Source organism: Ailuropoda melanoleuca, chromosome 16 (assembly GCF_002007445.2).
Source record: "Ailuropoda melanoleuca isolate Jingjing chromosome 16, ASM200744v2, whole genome shotgun sequence".
Taxonomy (NCBI): Eukaryota; Metazoa; Chordata; class Mammalia; order Carnivora; family Ursidae; genus Ailuropoda; species Ailuropoda melanoleuca.
This window is the reverse complement of record NC_048233.1, coordinates 85,048,440-85,066,767: the sequence shown is the minus strand read 5'-3', so window position 1 is coordinate 85,066,767 and position 18,328 is coordinate 85,048,440. Positions and strand designations below refer to the sequence as shown.

At 50.1% G+C, this 18,328-nt stretch overlaps 2 protein-coding genes across 6 annotated transcripts in view; both read right to left on the bottom strand.

Moving 5' to 3' along the window:
- The window catches only part of DPP3 (dipeptidyl peptidase 3), a 37,178-nt gene extending 28,068 nt beyond the window's left edge, over positions 1-9,110 (bottom strand). Inside the window, exons 1-2 of one of the 4 annotated variants that reach the window (XM_011235494.3) lie at positions 9,053-9,110; positions 7,723-8,000 (exon numbers count right to left, since the gene is read on the bottom strand). In XM_011235494.3, the coding sequence (XP_011233796.1) occupies positions 7,723-8,000; positions 9,053-9,071 (297 nt within the window). In that variant the 5' untranslated portion in view covers positions 9,072-9,110. Of the gene's footprint in view, positions 1-7,722; positions 8,001-8,749; positions 8,884-9,052 lie in introns of those variants that run through there. The other 3 variants (XM_011235495.3, XM_011235497.3, XM_011235496.3) reach the window with 3 other exon arrangements.
- Positions 9,111-11,587: 2,477 nt separating this feature from the next.
- LOC100481707 (E3 ubiquitin-protein ligase pellino homolog 3) overlaps positions 11,588-18,328 on the bottom strand; it is an 8,562-nt gene continuing 1,821 nt past the window's right edge. For both annotated transcript variants that reach the window (XM_002927799.4, XM_002927800.4), the window contains 5 exons: positions 17,541-17,670; positions 16,794-16,895; positions 15,650-15,844; positions 15,139-15,327; positions 11,588-13,813 (listed from right to left, as the gene is read on the bottom strand). In XM_002927799.4, coding sequence (XP_002927845.1) covers positions 13,244-13,813; positions 15,139-15,327; positions 15,650-15,844; positions 16,794-16,895; positions 17,541-17,670 — 1,186 coding nt within the window. In that variant the 3' untranslated portion in view covers positions 11,588-13,243. The remainder of the gene's footprint in view (positions 13,814-15,138; positions 15,328-15,649; positions 15,845-16,793; positions 16,896-17,540; positions 17,671-18,328) is intronic.

The following is an 18,328-nucleotide window of genomic DNA, read 5'->3' as shown; positions in this document are numbered from 1 at the left end:
TTTTAATCACATTGCATTGACTCTATAGATAAAGTTGAGAAGAACTGACATCTTTTTTTTTTTTTAAGATTTATTTATTTGTTTATTTATTTGAGAGAATGAGAGCACAAGTGGGGTTCAATCCCAGGACCCCGGGATCATGACCTGAGCCGAAGGCAGATGTTTCACTCACTGAGCCACCCAGGCACCCCAAGAACCGACATCCTGACAATACTGAATCTTCCTATTCATGAACATGGACTATCTCCCCATTTATTTAGTTCTTTGATGTCTTTTATCAGGTTTGCAGTTTTCCTCATATAAGTTTTTTTTTTAAAGATTTTATTTATTTATTTGACAGAGATAGAAACAGCCAGAGAGAGAGGGAACACAAGCAGGGGGAGTGGGAGAGGAAGAAGCAGGCTCATAGCGGAGGAGCCCGATGTGGGGCTCGATCCCCTAACGCCGGCATCATGCCCTGAGCCGAAGGCAGACGCTNAGTGGGAGAGGAAGAAGCAGGCTCATAGCGGAGGAGCCCGATGTGGGGCTCGATCCCATAACGCCGGCATCATGCCCTGAGCCGAAGGCACACGCCNGCCGAAGGCAGACGCTTAAACCGCTGTGCCACGCAGGCACCCCTCCTCATATAAGTTTTGTACATGCTTTCTTGCATTTTTAAACTACATATTTCACTTTCTTGTGTGCTATTTAGAAATGGTATTATGGTTTTAATTTCAAATCTTATTGTTTCTTTCTGGTATATTAAAAGCAACTGACGTCGGCATATATATATATATATTTTTTTTTTAAAGATTTTCTTTATTTATTTGTCAGAGAGTGGGGGGAGAGCAGAAGCAGGGAAAGAGGCAGTCAGAGGGAGAAGTAGGCTCCCCACTGAGCAAAGAGCCCGATGCAGGACTCGACCCCTGGACGCTGGGATCATGACCTGAGCTGAAGGCAGACACTTAACTGGCTGAGCCACCCAGGCATCCCCTGACTTTTGTATATTAACTTTGTACCCTGTAACTTTGCTATAATCGCTTATGAGTTCCAGTTTTTTGGTCACATCTTTTGGATTTTGTACATAGATGGGCAATCATGTTTTCTGCGAACCAAGACAGTTTTGTGTCTTCCTTCTTAATCTGCACTCGTTTTATTTCCTGTTCTTACCTTATTGCATTAGCTAGCACTTCTGGTACAACACTGAAAACAGTGGTGAGGAGACTTCCATGACTTGTTCCTGAACTTAGTGGGAAAATTTCAGTTTTTCACCATTAAATATGATGTTACCTGTAGGGCTGTTCTAGAGGGGAAACTCCCCTCTATTCCTAATTTCCTTAGTTTTATCATGAATGGGTGCTGGATTTTGTCAAATGCTTTTTCTGCACCTATTGATTTGATCATGTGGTTTTCTTCTTTAGCTTGTTGAAGTGATGAATTATATTTTCAACCGTTGAACCAGATGTGCACACCCAGGATAAATCCTACTTGGTCATGGTGTATAGTTTTTTATACATTGTTGGATTTGACTTGCTAATATTTTGTTGAGGATTTTTGCATCTATGTAAACGAGAGATAATGGTCTGTAGTTTTCTTGTAATGCCTTTGTCTGATTTTGGTATTAGGATAATGTTGGCCTCATAGAATTAATTAGGAAGGATGCCCTCTGTTTCTCTCTTTTGAAAGAGATTATAGAGGACTGGTATAGTGTCCTTAAATGTTTGGTATAATTCACCAGTGAACCCATGTGAGCCTGGTGTTTTCTCTTTGGGAAGATTATTAATTACTGTTTCAATTTCTTTAATGCCCATGGGATTTATAGTGATGTCTCATCTTTCATTCCTGATATTAATATTTTATGACTTCTCTCTTATTCCCTTAGACTGGTCAAAGGCATATTAATCATTGTAGTCTGAATGTTTGTGTCCCCCATCTCAATTCATACATTAAACTCTAACTCCCAAAGTGATGGTATTAGAAGGTGGGGCCCTTGGGAGGTGGTTAGGTCATGAGGGCAAGAACCCTCATCATTGGGATTAATGCCCTTATAAGAGACACCAGAGAGCTAGTTCATTCATTTCACTATGACAGGACACAGTGAGAAGTCAGCAGTGTGCAAACTGAAAGAGGGCTTTCACCAGAACCTGACCGTGCTGGCATCCTGAACTTGGACTTTCAGCCTCTGAACTATGAAAAATAAATTTCTGTTTATAAGCTACTCAGTGGTATTTTGTTATAGCAGCCCAAACAGACTAAGATATCTGTTTTGCTGATCTTTTCAAAGAACCAGCTTTTGGTTTCATTAATTTTCCCTACTGACTTCCTGTTTTCAATTTTACTGATTTCTGCTCTAATTCTTTTTATTTCTTTTCTTCTGCTTACTTTGGATTTAATTTGCTCCTCTTTTTTTTCCCCTAAGGTGGAAATAGATCTTTCTTCCTTTCTAATATATGTTTCAATGCTATAAATTTTCTTCTAAGCACTGCTTTTGCTACATCCCCCAAATTTTGATAAGTTGTGCTTTCATTTTAGTTCTCTCTATATATATACACATGTATATCTTAAAGATTTATTTATTTGAGAGAGAGCGCGCGCGCATGGGGGGATCGGCAGAGTGAGAGGGAAAGAGAGTCTTAAGCAGATTCTGTGCTGAGCCCAGAGCCCGACATGGGGCTCAATCTTACAACCCTGAGATCACAACCTAAGCCAAAACCAAGAGTTGGATGCTTAACTGACTGCGCCACCCAGGTGCTCCCCCCCAAAAAAAATTTTTTTAAGTAGGCTCTATGCCCAGTGTGGAGCCCAATTCAGGTCTTGAACTCAGAACCCTAAAATCAAGACCTGAGTTGAGATCAAGACTCAGCTGCTTGGGGGTGCCTGGGTGGCTCAGTTGGTGAAGCGTCTGCCTTCGGCTCGGGTCATGATCCCAGGGTCCTGGGATCAAGCCCTGCATCAGGCAACCTGCTTGACAGGGAGCCTGCTTCTCCCTCTCCCTCTGCCGCTCCCCCTGCTTGTGCTCACTCTCTCTCTCTCTCTGTCAAATAAATAAATAAATAAATAAAACCTTAAAAAAAAAAACAACCCAAAGAGTTGGCTGCTTAACTGATTGAGCCACCCAGGCACCCCTTAGTTAAAAATATTTTTTAGGGGCGCCTGGGTGGCACAGCGGTTGAGCATCTGCCTTCGGCTCAGGGCGTGATCCCGGTGTTGTGGGATCGAGCCCCACATCAGGCTCTTCCACGATGAGCCTGCTTCTTCCTCTCCCACTCCCCCTGCTTGTGTCCCCTCTCTCGCTGGCTGTCTCTCTGTCGAATAAATAAATAAAATCTTTAAAAAATATATATATATTTTTTAAATTTCTCTTGAGATTTCTTCTTTGACCCGTGTGTTATTTAGAAATGTGTTGTTTAATCTCCAAATATTTGGGGATTTTCCAGCTATGTTTCTGTTGTTGATATCTAAATTAATTCCATTTTGATCTGAGAGCAACATTGTATTACTTCCATTCTTTTAAATTTGTTAAAATGTGTTTCATAGATCTGAATGTGGTCTATCTTAGGGGATCATCCACATAAATTCTAGAATACATATTCTGCTGTTGTTGGATGAAGTAGACTACAGATGTCTAGATATCCAGCTGATTGATAACAACTCAGTTGTTGAGTTCAACTATGTCCTTACTGATTTTCCGCCAGATCTGCTAGATCTGTCTGATAGGAGGGTGTTAAAGTCTCCAACTATAGTAGTGAGTTCACACGTTTCTCCTTGTAGTTGTTACCAGTTTTTGTCCCGAATACTTTGATTCTCTGTTAGACACACACATTAAAGACTGGTGTCTTATTACTATGTAATGTTCTCTTTATCCCTGATAACTCTTCAGGTTCTGAAGTTTGCAAAATTAATAGAGCTACTCCCATTTTTTTATTAGTGTTGGTATGGTATACCTTTCTCTATTTATGCTTAATTTATATGTATCTTTATATTTAAGTGGGCTTCTTGTAGACAACATATATTTCAGTCTTGTTTTTTGATCCATTCTGACAATCTCTGTCTTTTAACTGGTACATTTAGACCACTGACAGTCACAGTAATTACTGATATGGTTGGATTAGTAATGGACACTATACGGTTGGATATGGACAACCATATTTGTTGTCCTTGTTCTTTGTTCCTATTTTTGTCTTCCATTCTTTTTCTGTGTTTTGTAGTTTTAACTGAGCCTTATTACATGAGTCCATTTCCTCTCCTTTCTTACCTTACCAGTTATAATTTTTTACTTTTTAGTGGTTGCTCTAGATTTTGCAATATTCCTTTATAACTAATCCAAGTCCCTTCCTTCCTTCTTTCTTTCTTTCTTTCTTTCTTTCTTTCTTTCTTTCGAAAGAGAGAGAGAGCACAAGCAGAGGGAGAGGGAGAAGCAGGCTCCCTGCTTGCGGGGCTCGACACCGGGACCCTGGAATCATGACCTGAGCCAAAGGCAGACGTTTAACCAACTGAGCCACCCAGGCGTCCCCCAAGGCCACTTTCATATAACACTATACCCCCTCACGGATAGAGATACCTTATAATAACAAAGTACCTTATAATAACCTTATAATAACAAAGTAATTCTAATTCTTGTCTCCTCTCCCTTGCATCATTGCTGTCATTTATTTCACCTATATATAAGCACACATAAGGTTTATATTTGTATACGTAAATTATATATACTGGAAACGTAAGCATATATAATCGAATACATTGTTGCTATTATTTTGAACAAATGGCTATCTCTCGGATTAAAAATTTTTTTAAATGCAAAGTTTTATTTTACCTTCACTCATTCCTTCTCCAATGCACTCCCTTTCTTATGTAGATTTTTGAGTTTCAGACCTATATCATTTTTCTTCCACCTGAAAAACTTCTAACATCTCCTGCAAAGAAATACTGGCAATACATGACCTCAATTTTCGTTTGTCTGACAGAGTCTGTTTTTCCTTCACTTTTGAAGGATAATTTCACAAGGTACAGAATCCTGGGCTGCTGGCTTTTTCAATCAACACTTCAAATACTTCAATCCACTCTCTTCTTCCTTGTGTGGTTTCCAGGAGTTGGATGCAGTTCGAATCTTTGCTCCTCTAAAGGTAAGATTCATTTCTCTTCCAGCTTCTTCTAGGACTTTTTCTTTGATGTTCTGTAGTTTGAAATATGCCTAAGTGTAGTTTTTCTTGGCATTTAATATTCCACTTAGTGTTGACCAAGCTTCATGGATCTGTGGTTTAGTATCTGACATTAATTTGGGGAAATTCTCGGTCATTATTATTTCAGATATTTCTTCGTTTTCTCTTTCTTCCTCTTCTGGTATTCCCATTACATACCCGTTACACCTCCCGCAGCTGTCCTACAGTTCTTACATACTCTGTCCGGTATTGTTCAGTCTTTTCCCTCTTTGCTTCTCAGTTTTGAAGATTTCTATTGAGACATCCTCAAGCTCAGTGAATCATTCCTCAGCTGCATCAACTCTACTAATAAGCCAAGCATAGGCATTCTTCATTTCTGTGTTGACTTCTAGCAGTTTTGGTTCCTTCTTAGAATTTCCGTCTCTCTGCCCACCTCTTCTTGCATGTTGTCTGCTTTGCCCATTAGAACCCTTAGCATATTAGCCATAGTTGTTTTAACTCCTGGTCTGATAAGTCCAACATCCCTGCCATGTCTGAATCTGCTTCTGATGCTTTGTCTGTCTCTTCAAACTGTGGGGTTTGTTTTTTTTTGTTTTTTTGTTTTTGCATTTAGTATGTTTTGTCATTTTTTCTTGATAGCCAGACATGATGAACAGGATAAAAGGAACTGCTGTAAATAGGCCTTTAGTAATGTGATGGCAAGTTGTAGGAGCAGAAGCCTTCTCCAGTCCTATGATTAGGTCTCAGCAGTCTTTCAGTGAGCCTTTACCTCCGGACTGTGAACCTCACATGTGCTTCTCAGTCCCATGTCCCTGCCCACTCCCCCTTAGGTGGGACAGGATGACGAGAACTGTCTTGAATAGGATATTTTCCTCCACGCAGGTAAGTTAGGCTCTTACAAACCCTGGCAGGCTAGGTTCTGGTGATACAGTTTCTCCTGAGAGCAAATTGTGAAGAACAGAATGTTCTGGCATTTTTGAAAAATGGTTCCTTTTCCCCTACCCCTGCCAGAAGCACAAGGGGCTTTTTCTCTGAAATTCATTATGAGGACCAAGATCCTGGAGGTAAAATTCCCCAAATTCCAAAAGTGTGGAGGCCCTTCCTCTAACTGGGTCCTCCTGGAGTTTTTAACTCTCGGGGCCGTCCACGCTGAACCTCCAGTGATTTGTCTATCACAGTTCAGGTTTTCCCATCCAGCACTGGCTTTGGCGAAGGCTTCTGCTCATGAATTCTCGCGCTGGTGAGCTGTGATCCTCTGTACCCACCTGTCTGTCTCTCCAATTTGGGGCAGCAGTTAGCCCTGTCCCCTCACTTCTCTTAAGGACATAAGAAAAGTTATTGATTTTTCCAGTCTGTTCCCCCTTTTACTTGCTAGGACAGACTGGTGAGTTATAAGCTCCTGACATCCTGGACCGGAAACTGGAATTCATGACTTTCATTTTCACTCAGGCCAGTCTGAGGTTGGTTTCTGCTATTTGCAAGCAAAAGTGTCCCACAGAGAACAGTAACACTTAGGTTGCACTTTCCCAGCCATTAACTCTTTTAATGAGTAAGTCAAGGTCTGGAGAGGGATATGATTACTAAAATTTAAAGAAAGGAGGAAGAAACAGCCTGGGCCTCAGCTCAGAGATTAAGCAATGCAATCCCTTTATTTTACATGTAGAAACACAGGCCATTTTCTCATACAGTCTCGGTGAAACTTTTGCAAAAGATGATTTAACAACATCAATCACTTGTAAATGTACAGAGCCTTTGACCCAGCAATGCTACTTCTAGAAATAGATCCTACTCACACAGGTGTACAAGTATGCTCATTGTGGCACTATTTCTAAGAAGAATCAGGAATAATCCAAATGTCCAACAATAAGGAAAAGATTAAATTGATTAAGCTGTACACTGCAGTGGGGTGCTTCACAGTCAACAAAAAGGATGAGGTGGATTTATATGTACCCCATGGAAGTTCTCCAAGACATAGCGTTCAACTAAAAAAAAAAAAAAAAGCCCAGACTCCTACGAACATGGAGAGCATGATCTCATTTATTTAAAAGACAAAATGAGGAACTGGTGCACGTGTGCATGTACACGTGTAGGAATGCAACACACAGAGGAATTAAAAGGCTGTACACCCCATCATCCAATCGGTGATCATCGTGTTTTGTTTTGTGTCTTTCTGCATTACAATAATGCATTATGAATGCATTTAAGTATCACCTGGCCGACAGACCCACAAACAGACAGGTAGGGACACAAAAACATGGCAAAGGAAGATCTGGTCCAGAACTCAGACCTCCTGATTCCTACCCTGGACTCACTCCTCTACCATCTCTGAGTGTCCACAGACGTTTCTTTTATTCTGATAAATAGTGGCCACTATTTATTTACCTTAGAGTCAGGTCATTGCAACCTTAGGAGGTACAGACTACCCCATGCACATTTTATAGATGAGAAGACTGAGGCTCCAGGAGAGGTTCCTGTATTTGTAGCCCGTGGTCTAATCCACAGAGAAAGACCTTTGTACCCCTGCTTGTGGTCCCTCATACCCAGAAGCCACTCAGGAAATGCCGGATGGCCTAAAAGAACTGACCTGATACTCCTCCTCGGTAAGGCCCTCAGCCAGGGCATGCTGGCGCAGCTCGTCGGGGTCCTGGGCACGGAAGAGGCGGCTGAGCAGGGCATAGATGTAGGGGGCCTCAGGGGAGGTCTGCAACAGCACAGCCAGGCCTCCGTACCAGGCGGCCCGTGACAGATGGTGGGCATAGAGACGCTCTGTGGGCGACAGCAGGCGGAAGGCCTCGCGGCAGTCCAGGCTAAACACACCGATGTCATTGGGCAGGATGTACTGGGCGTCCGCCATGAGCCCTGCTGAGAACCATCACCATCAGCACAGCCATCATTTACCACGCACCAACTACACGCCTAGCTAAGCACTCTCACGGTCTCATTTAATCCTCCCCCAAACCCATTCACAGATACGCTAACTGAGGCTCAGGGGTTAGGTGACTCACGCGAAGATATTACAAAATATATGGTGGGTCATATTTGGCCTGGGGCCCCTCAACCTCAAAGGCTGAATTCAACCACCTAGCATTACAGATGGGAAGACTGAGGCCCAGAGAGGCTAGGAGATTTGCCTACTAACACAAGGGAGAAGTCAGAAGCAGAGACCTGCATCTCTAGACTCCCAGCCCAGGCCCCTCAGGCTCCCCTCCTCCTTCTCTGACTTCCTAGCCTCCTCTTCAGAATTCTCCTGTAAGTTTTTCAATTCCACCCACTACTGTGTTCACAGGGACAGAGTTCCGGGTTACCAGCTGGAAGACCCAGGTTCCAAACCTGGTTCAGCCCTAGGCTCCTAAAACCAAGTCAGTTGCTTCACTTTTCTGTGCCTCAGTTTCCACCTCTGTTTAATGGGGGTGAGAATAAGGAAAACCTCATCAGGAGGGTGTGCAATCTGTCTCACTCTCATCCTGCTAAATGCCTTTTCTTTGGCCCTCCATCCTCCTACCCTCTCCCTGTGCTTGGCCAGGGGAGCCACAGAGCCACATTAGTTCGGAGCTGGAAGAAAACTCATTTTACAGACAGAGACTGAGGCTTAAAGAGGCCACGCAACCTACCGAAGTCTCACAGTCCCGCTGGGACCCGGGATCTCCCAACCCAGGGCATTCTCCGCACCGCCCTCCCTAAAGGGGAATGAGTGTCCAGCCTCCCCCACCACTCCGGATGCTCCGCCCCAACACCACAACCCTCGGGGTTAACTCTTTGCTGCCCGGAGGGTTCCTTGGCCTCGGGGTCGCGATGAATGTGGAAGGGGTACTGGATGGAAGACAGAAAGAGAATAATCTTGCGTTCGGTCCAGACTCGCCCTGTCCCCCGAGGATGACGCACTGTGACCCCGAAACCCGGGCGCCTGTCCTCACCTGCTGCAGCCGCTCTCATCGCAAACTCACTTTGCTTCCGGCTCCCCCATTCATTGGGGCTCCGCGAACTCCGCCCCCCGCCGCCAATTGTCGGGCTTCGGGGCCCGGATGGGCGTCGGCTCCAGCCAATAGGCGCACGCCGGCGCGCTCCGCCGGCCCGCCCCTCCCGGCTGCCGGGCCCTACTGGGTCGCGCGCGGGATGGCCGCTGCGGCCTTGGCCTTTGTCCGCGAGGGTGCTGGCACGGCGGCCGGGAACCTGAGTGGCCGGCCTGGCCGCGGCCTAGTCCCGGCAGACCGGGCTGACAAGGTCCCTGCGAGTCCGGGCGGGGCGGCATGGGTGTCATGTACGGAGCAGCAGGGACTTTCCCACAGAGCCCCAACGCTGCTCTCCTTTGGGTCCCCGGACTTTAGTTTTGCAGGTGGGAACCTGCCCTCTGGAAGTAATGTGACTCCCTCTCCCTCACTGGATTCGAGGGTCAGGGGGTGGACACTTTTAGGAGACTGCCAGCCTACAAGGTCAGCTGCCCGGTCTGAGCTGGGGCGATCACACCCGTGTGGGGACAAGTACTGCACTGCACCGCCACCGATTCGCCAGGGCCTGCAAGGCAGCCGCTAAACATCTGAGCCTCAGTTTCCTCAGCACACAGGGATGAGGCGCCTGGCAGTTTGTTGGTGCTTGCCCCATGCCTGATAAAAAGGAGAGCTGCCTGTGACCCCAAAAGGCTGCCCAGGACAGAGCTGGGCCTGAGGTCCACCTTTGCATGTCTGGATGGACTCAAAAGAGGACGACCTGGGTCGGGCATGGCATGTCCAAGTGCTGGCGCTGGATGTGGGCTCAGTGGGGAGCACTGTGGGGAGGAGCCAGACATCTAAGGTTGAATCAGGCCCTCCTGTCTACTGGCTGTTTGGCCTTGGGTGGGACGCTTTACCTCTCTGTCTTGGCCTCCTCAGCCAGAAAACCNGAGGACGACCTGGGTCGGGCATGGCATGTCCAAGTGCTGGCGCTGGATGTGGGCTCAGTGGGGAGCACTGTGAGGGGAGGAGCCAGACATCTAAGGTTGAATCAGGCCCTCCTGTCTACTGGCTGTTTAGCCTTGGGTGGGACGCTTTACCTCTCTGTCTTGGCCTCCTCAGCCAGAAAACTGGGGCTAACAGTCGTCCCACTCTGAAGGACGCTGTAGTCCTGAGTGAAGTGATGACTGGGCAGTCTGTTCCTTAGCGGTGGGCCAAGGGGCTGGAGAAAGGGAATACCTGAAATCCACACACTCTCTTTGCCCTACTTTTGCCACACCTGTGTCTGGGCTCACAGCAGCATCTGCCCACCACTGGTGCCAGTTTCTCATTTGTGAAAGTGCCCACAGCCCTGCCTGACGCAACAGGGCTACTCTTGGCTCCAATGATGATTATCATCACAGCGAGCTCAATTAATTGTCTATGGCCTTAGGAAAGTCACCCCTCTTCTTCCCCGTGCTTCAGTTTTTATTGTCTTTAAAGTGGGTATACTCCGCCGACTTGGGTGAATTTGAGATGGGCACCAGTAAAGGAGGTAGCACTCTCTAGCCATCAGTGGGCAGCACAGGCTAGCAAAAGATCCCAGTACTCCTGGGACTCTCAACCAAGCTGCGTTTTTATGTTCAGTTAATACATGAGGTCTTGTGCTAGCAGCTTGACATGGAGGATATTTCATCTCGCAAAAACCCTGATAGGATATCATCATTTTACCCATTGTAGGAAATGGGGAAACTGAGGCTAATAGGTGCATTGACTTCCCTAAGGCCACCCAGGCTATCCGCAAGCGTCCCTGAACTGAGGTCTAGCCTTCCTGAGACCTTCCACCACACTGTCCCCTCCACTTGCCCCAGTGCACACAAGCACGTGATCATATGGAGAAGTCCACTCACTGGGGTCATGACCATCCCTAGCCTTGATTCTTCCCCATGGAAATGCAGGAAGGGTAGGTGAGGAAGTAACATTAAATACCTGCTGTATTATAGGTGCTGTCCATACATTCACAGCCATCTGGTGATATAGGAATTGCTATTCCATTAAACAGGTGAGGAGACTGAGGCTCCAAGAGCTGGAAAGGGGCAGAGTGGGCCAAGACCAGGGCTGTCTTATCCTCCACCACTACTTCCAAGTTCTCGCTGGGTTGGGACCATGCTCTTCACTTGTCTCTCCTCCCTCCTCTCCTTGCTGGAAACAGGATTGGAACATCCCCTGCCTGGTTCCCAACAGGGTCAGAAGAGAGAACTGGATTCCCAGTGGTATGTGTGTATGTGCGTAGGGGTTGCAGTATTCCCACATCTGCCTGAGCATCCCCATCTGGGCTCCCCCACTGTGCCATGTGATGCTCCGGGAGCAAGAATCTCATCACATCCCCTTTTCACCACCTGCAGGAAACCTCTGTCCTCTTGAGAGACCTGGGTGTGGTCCCCACCAGCTGTGTGACATGCAGCAGGTCCTCCCCTTGGAATCTATACTCCCTAAGACTCTGAGGGCTGTCTTTAACTGGGGCTGATGCNTACTCCCTAAGACTCTGAGGGCTGTCTTTAACTGGGCCTGAAGACCAGGTCAGGCCTATACTTAGAGCCTCTTTTTCAGATTTTTCTCTCTCCAGAACCTCCATTTACCGGTCTCCCTAGCTTGCTCCCCCCTGGAATGGTCTGAAAGCAACCCCAGCAGCACACTGAGCCTGCCTTGGCTGCCAGGGAGAGGTGCCACTTAGTCAAGATGAGTAAGAGTCCAGTTCAGACTTGGTCTCCATGGCAACTGAGGGCCACCAGGCCCCAGCCCAATGCCCTCCCCCCTCATTTCTCTTTTCTGCCTCTCCAGACCTGGCTCCTTGGTCGTCAAGCATTTTCCCTGCCATACGTTTGCACATGCTGTTCCCGTGACCTGAGCTGCCCTCCTCACTCCACCGACCCCCCAACCAAGGAAAGCAGCACAGTGGATGGAGGAGGCCAGGCTGAGGCCAGGAAGGCAGTTCTGGATTTGAATCCTGTCTTGGCCACTTTCTAGCTGTGTGACTTGGCACATGTGCCTTAATCTCCCCATAAACAGAAATGGTAATCCCCCCCCCCCGCCGGTTACTGTGAGGATTAAATAGCAAAACCTCCTGGTTAGTGCTCCATTAACATAGTTATTAGCAACAGCAGCACAGCGCAGGGCATGGTGGGCACCTGGTAATAGCAGCCCTTCTGTCACAGCCAGTACTCTGGGACCTCGAGTCCCCTCTCCTCCCTCTGCTCCTGACTGTCCATAAATGAGGTTCCAAAGCCTCCATCCAGCATCTTCCCCATCAGGGCAGCCCCAACCCCTTGCTCCAGCCCTCTTTCTGCCCCCCTGCGGCCTCTGCTCCAGCCGCTCAACCCCTCATTCAGGTCCCTGCTTCCTTACACCTGAGCCTGTGCTCAGCCTCCCCCCTGCCCAGAGTGCCCTCCCTTTCCTGTGGGGAGGTCCCACTCAAGCCTCTCTCACTCTCCCGCCTGCTTGGGAGACCTGCTCCACAGCCCTTGACGATTCTCTGATCCTGGTATGCAGGAAACTGTGTTGGCATTCGGTAATTTGGTCTGTCATCCACTAGACTGTGAATTCCACCGGGCAGGGAACCAAGTCTGATCGTCTCTGTGTCCCCAGAGCCCACTTGGCAAGGAGTCCAGCCCATAGTGGGTATCAGCAGATGCTGGCCCCAGCCTGCTGCCCACCCGTCACTCATGCAGGGGCTGGCCGCACTGCACGCATGCTGGACACGTGGGATTTGTGAGGGCAGCTGAGCAGCAAGGTTTATAGAGGAACCCAGGGCAGCAGCAGGGTGGATATCTGGAGCTGAGTTGGCAGGCTCAGGGCATAGCCAGCCTAAGCTGGGGGTCAGGGACCCACGGCCCCTTCACTCCCCCAGGGACACAGTGTAGGCGGCATGATGTGGGACACCCCAAGAAGGGCCAGGGAATAGGGGTGGGCTTCCCTCCATCAGCCCAGGACAGAGCTGGTGCTGAGGGCCCCGTCATTCTGACTGGGGTAGGGGTTTCAGGGACCAGAGTTAAGAGGGGAGGAGCACAGCCCATCCAACACGTCCATCTGGTGTGGCTATGTGCCAGCGGGTGGAGTCCCACATGCAGAGCTCCCTCTGGGCTGCAGGAGGTGGGGGACCTAGGTGGGCAGGTGGGTGTGGCAGCCGGGGCCTGGGAGAGCCTAGTCCAGTGGCCCCTGGAAAATGAGGCGGACGCAGCCATGCTCACCGGTGAGCCAGGCCCCACAAAAGGGGCAGGCAGCATGGAAAGCGTGGGTGCCATGGGGCAGTGGTGTCTGGGCCCAGTAGCGGGCAGTCTTCTCAGAACAGACGTGGCCGCAGGGTGCAAAGGCATGGCTGGGTGGCCCAGGGTCCAGACAGAGGCCGGCCTCCTGGCCAAGCCACAGGGGGACGTAGGGACCCACGAGGCGACAGAGAGGACACTCGCGCTCCTGGGGGCCCCGCTCTCTCCTGCAGCCCCAGCCGTGGTAGCCGTGGACGTGGCCACACCGGACGTAGACCCAGGGCTGCTGCTTGTCGGGTGCTGTGCGGCCACGGGCCGGACTGGGGAAGGCCAGGGTGCTGAGCCCCACAGGGCACTGGGGCCGTGCCGCGTTCGCCTCCTGCCGCTGGGCCTCCAGCTGCTTCAGTGTGGGTGCCCTCAGCAGCCCCGCCGGCGTGCGCCACAGCAGTGTGGCCCCACACAGGTCAATGAGGGAGCCGTCCTGCAGCACATTGGACTCATTTTCCACCTGCCAGAGACAGCAAAAGGGCCTTACTGCTCAAGAGGGCACCAAACCCCTGACCTTTCAGCAGCCATCACCCCAGCCAAGCCACCGGTCCATCCCACCAAACCTCCCTGGAGATAACATCCTGGACAAGTGGGGCCAGCTAGGGCAGAGGAGAGGGGAGGGCTGGGGCAGAGGAGGGGCGAGGATGGAGGCAGAGGAGCCAGGAGGGCTGACAAGTCACGTGGGAGGGCAAGTCAGTGCTCCCAGGCATGTGCTGTCCCTCACAGTGGGATGTTGGCCTTGGTCACTTCATCTGTCAGATCAGGAGATCTGGACCAAAACGAAGTTTTCCCCAGGTTCTCCCTTAAGAGCACAAGTGGGAAATTCTTCTATCTGAAACACGGGGACTCAGCCCAAGGCAGCTGTCCTAATGGCTGTGGTTAAAAGCAAGGACTCTAAAGCTAGCCTGCCCGGGTGTGAATCCTGGCTTCACTCTTTACTAACTCTGTATCCCTGGTCGAGTAACTCAACCTCTCTGTGTCTTAATCTCCTTATCCTCAGGATGGATGCTACCTCCCATACTCCCCATTATCTCAGCGGTTCTCATGAATCAATTATTGTAAACGCTTGGAACTGAATCTGGAACATAGTAGGTACTCCACAATGCCAGTGAAATTCACACGCATAGTTTTTAAAAATAACGTTTCCCCAAATCTCCCGGTAGAACTGATGCTCTGGAAAGAGAAGCCGTGCTCTTCCCTGAGATTTTGCCTCCGCTGGCACGATGTGCTCATACGTGGGAAGAGCTCTGTATGGCCCATTTGAGGAGCCTGGCCACATGAGCTTGGGCGGGCCCCTACCTCTCTCTAGGACTCTCTCCCAGCTCCAAACCTTGGTTCTCCAATCTGTGCCACGTGGAGCCTTCACTGTCACCTCTGTCAGAACTCCTCCAAGGGCCCTTTCCCACTAGGCGAGGATAATAAAGCTAAATCCATCTGAACGTGAGAGACACGTTACAGACTGCCAACACTTTAGGCTATAAACTGCTCACACATGGGCCAAGTGTCATCCTCGTAAGAGGCTGTGATTTTTTCAGCTGCCGGCATCCCTAAAGCCACTTGGTACTGTAGTGTTTATGTCTGCTGTACCACACGCCACCCCACGGACCTCCGGCAGTATGTGGGCGACGTTTTGGGGACTATGGTCTGGCCCTCTCTGTGGGGCAAGTGGTGCATGGCCCCTAGATGGAGCCTTTTGGGGCTCCCTTGTGTAGGAAGGGCTGGAGATCAGAGGGAAGGGCCCGGGAAGGATGAGGGGTGCGGGTGGGCATGGAGCAGGCCACCTACCAGCTTCCCTCGCTGCTGTGCAGAGCGGCTGTCCCTCAAAGTGTACACGTTCCCACAGACCGATATCTCCCTCCAGACACCAGGGGCTGAGTCCTCAGAGAAGCCGCCTGCTGGGTGCATCACCAGGACCCCATTGGTGGTTAAGCCGTCCATCAGGCCGTCGGGGGTCCTCCACTTGGCCGCCCGCTCCTGGGACCACATGTGGGATCAGATCATATCCCCGAGTGGCCCCCGGCAGGCTGTGAGCCAGGAATGCTACCCCTCTACCCTCACGGTCAGAGGTGGCTCAGAAAGGACTGGAATGGACGCTGCATGGCCATGGGCATCATCTGAACTCTCGGAGCCTCACCGTGCTCATCTTTTAAGTGGCATCGCTAATGCCACCGTAGGTCATGGTTAGGATGACTGCCAGCTGGTCTATCACCCCAGGGCGCTGCCCCTCCCTACCCTACCCCTCTGCTCAGTCTCAGATGAAGTGCCAGTCCCAGCTTGGGGGGGGGCGCTCACTCACTCCAAGGAAGATGTTGCTGGAGGCATCGAAGCCCGCGGCATAGATGCGGGCAGTATAGGGTGGCCGGCGGTCACAGAGGATGCGGCAGGCATAGCGGGAGATGGTGCTCTGGGCTGAGGGGCCCTCGGCAGCCCCTCCTCCGGGGGATGTGTCTGTTACCACAAAGTCGATCATGTTCTCCGTGGAGCGGCCGATCTGTGAGGGAGGGAAGGGCAAGCACAGGGATGCTATGTGTGCGAGTGAATCCCACAGGCTTCCCCCCTCCCCAGGGTTCCCAGCAGCTGCTCTGCATGCAGGGTCACCCAACAATGAGGAGGGGGCAGCACCATCTCAACTCCCCAAGCCCTCTGGGTTCTCAGCTGACCCTCCAAATCCAAGCACCTGGGTCTGGGGCTTCTCTGTCTCCCCCACTCAATAAAAATGAGTTGGTTTTTTTGATAGACCAGTGAAAAGGTGACACCCAGTCTGGGAGTGTCCAAACGTTAGCAGCAAATAGCGAATTTTTTGTATGCACTAGATGCCATGCCGAGCGCTTCATGTGCAATATCTCAGCTAATGCCTGGTAATTCCATGGATTGGGTATGTTATGGGCCCCACTGTACAGATGAGGAAACTGAGGCCCAGAGTGAGTACGNCAGCAAATAGCGAATTTTTTGTATGCACTAGATGCCATGCCGAGCGCTTCATGTGCAATATCTCAGCTAATGTGCCTGGTAATTCCATGGATTGGGTACGTTATGGGCCCCACTGTACAGATGAGGAAACTGAGGCCCAGAGTGAGTACATTAAGTGACTCTTGCCCAAAATCACCCAGCTGGTAGGTGATGGAGCTGGGATCTGACCCAGGCAGTGTGACTCTCACACCACACTCTGAACCCCTAAGCTGCACAGCCTCCCATGGCCTGGGTGTCTGGTCTTGGGTTTTACATTTTGATGTAGCCACTGATTTCCTGTGTGACTCCAGAAAGTCAACAGCCCTCCGTGGACATCCTGCTTCTTCATCTGGAGTGTAGTCAATTGCACTGAGTGTCCCCAGAGCAACTTCACCACGGCCTTCCAGGTTCACCCTGGAACGCCCGCGGGGCTGCACACTGAGGCCTCGTGGCCCAGTGGCCAAGAAGCGTGCAGAGGGGTCTGAGCATACCTGGAACATGTCCGTGTCGCTGTCATGTGTGTACTCGACGATGACCGAGTGGCTCCGGGACAGCGTGTACGAGATGCTATGCTGGCCACGGTTACTCAGTGCCTGAGGGGGAGAAAAGAGAAGTCACTTCCCACGGCATGTGGCCAAGACAAGTGTGAGCCTCGGAGCCAGAAGCTGGAACCCAAGGCCCACTGGCCAATCTCAGCAAAGGGGCAGGTCTACCCTTGCCAAGAAGGCACTGTGTGGCTGACACTATATGCAGGTTACCTTATTTGACCTGTACAGCAACCCCAAGAAGGAGGCATCGTTATCCTTCCCATTTTACAGTGGAGGGAACCGCAGCTCAGAGAGGAGAAGAAACAGGCCTAAAGTCACAAAGCTGGAGACAGGAAAGCCTGTATCTTAACCCAAGTCCTCTGAAGCCAAAGGCTTTTCCTTTGCCATTGCTGTGTGACCATCACGACCCTTCTCCGAGCTGTGGCTGCCTCGAAATGATGCTGATCATTTCCACTCACTGGCTGGGGTCTGGTCATCAGAGAAAGATTATGCAAACTGTAACACATAGTTCACTACGGGGGATCTCCCCTCGGCACATTTCTCTGGCAGCCCAAGGCAGCGAGTGAAGACACAGCGGGCTCCCCTGCTCCGGCAGGACTGTGGGTGGGTAGGACCTGGAAGGCTGAAGACCTGGGACTTGAGAAGGGAGCGCAGGACCTCTGTCCAGGTCCGCTGGGACAAGCTGCTTGCCTTGGATATGAGCGGTGTGGAGATGTGGTGCATGACGTCAGGCTTCACACCGTTGGCATGGGGCCGGCGGCTCAGCGCCAGGCGGCTTCTCCGGCGGCCCTTGTCCCCACTTGCCAGACACCCATTGTAGCTGTGGATGTAGTGGGTTAAAAAGAAGGGGTTGCAGGGACAGAGAGAGAGAGAAAGTCAGCCTCTGAGAGATTTGGAGGAACTGCCGACTTCTGGGCAGAGGCTACCTTCATAAGCCAGCCCTACAACCGCCTGAAACTCGGAGACCCTACGCTATCAAATCTGTGTGTTGGGGGAGCAGAGTGAGGGCAGAATATCTTCAAAAGGCCTTTCATTCAATTATCCAGTGTTTCCTGGACACCTGACTGGTCAGCTGCTGGGCGCTGGGGTGCCACAGGGAGCACACCACAGGTCAGTTCTGTCCCCTCAGTGGCAGGGAAGGGTGTCCTGAGCTTTTCAAGGAAGCTGGGCACCAGCTGCACCACAGGCCCAGAGACAGGAGAAGGGAATTCTCAGATCAGGTTTCTGAGAGGGGGAACACCTTCACTAGGCCTTGAAGAACTGGAAAGGATTCACCTTTACAGCAAATTGTCATTTATGACACCACAAGAATGACTAGAAACCAGAAAGAAGAAAAAAAAACAGACCCACAATGCCACCACCTCCATAAATCCATACACGTCAAATTTCTACCTTCCTTCCAGCTCTTATCCGGAGGGAGTGACTGTGGAAGGCAAAGATGGGGTGAGTCACAGCCTTGATCACTGCCATGTACTGGA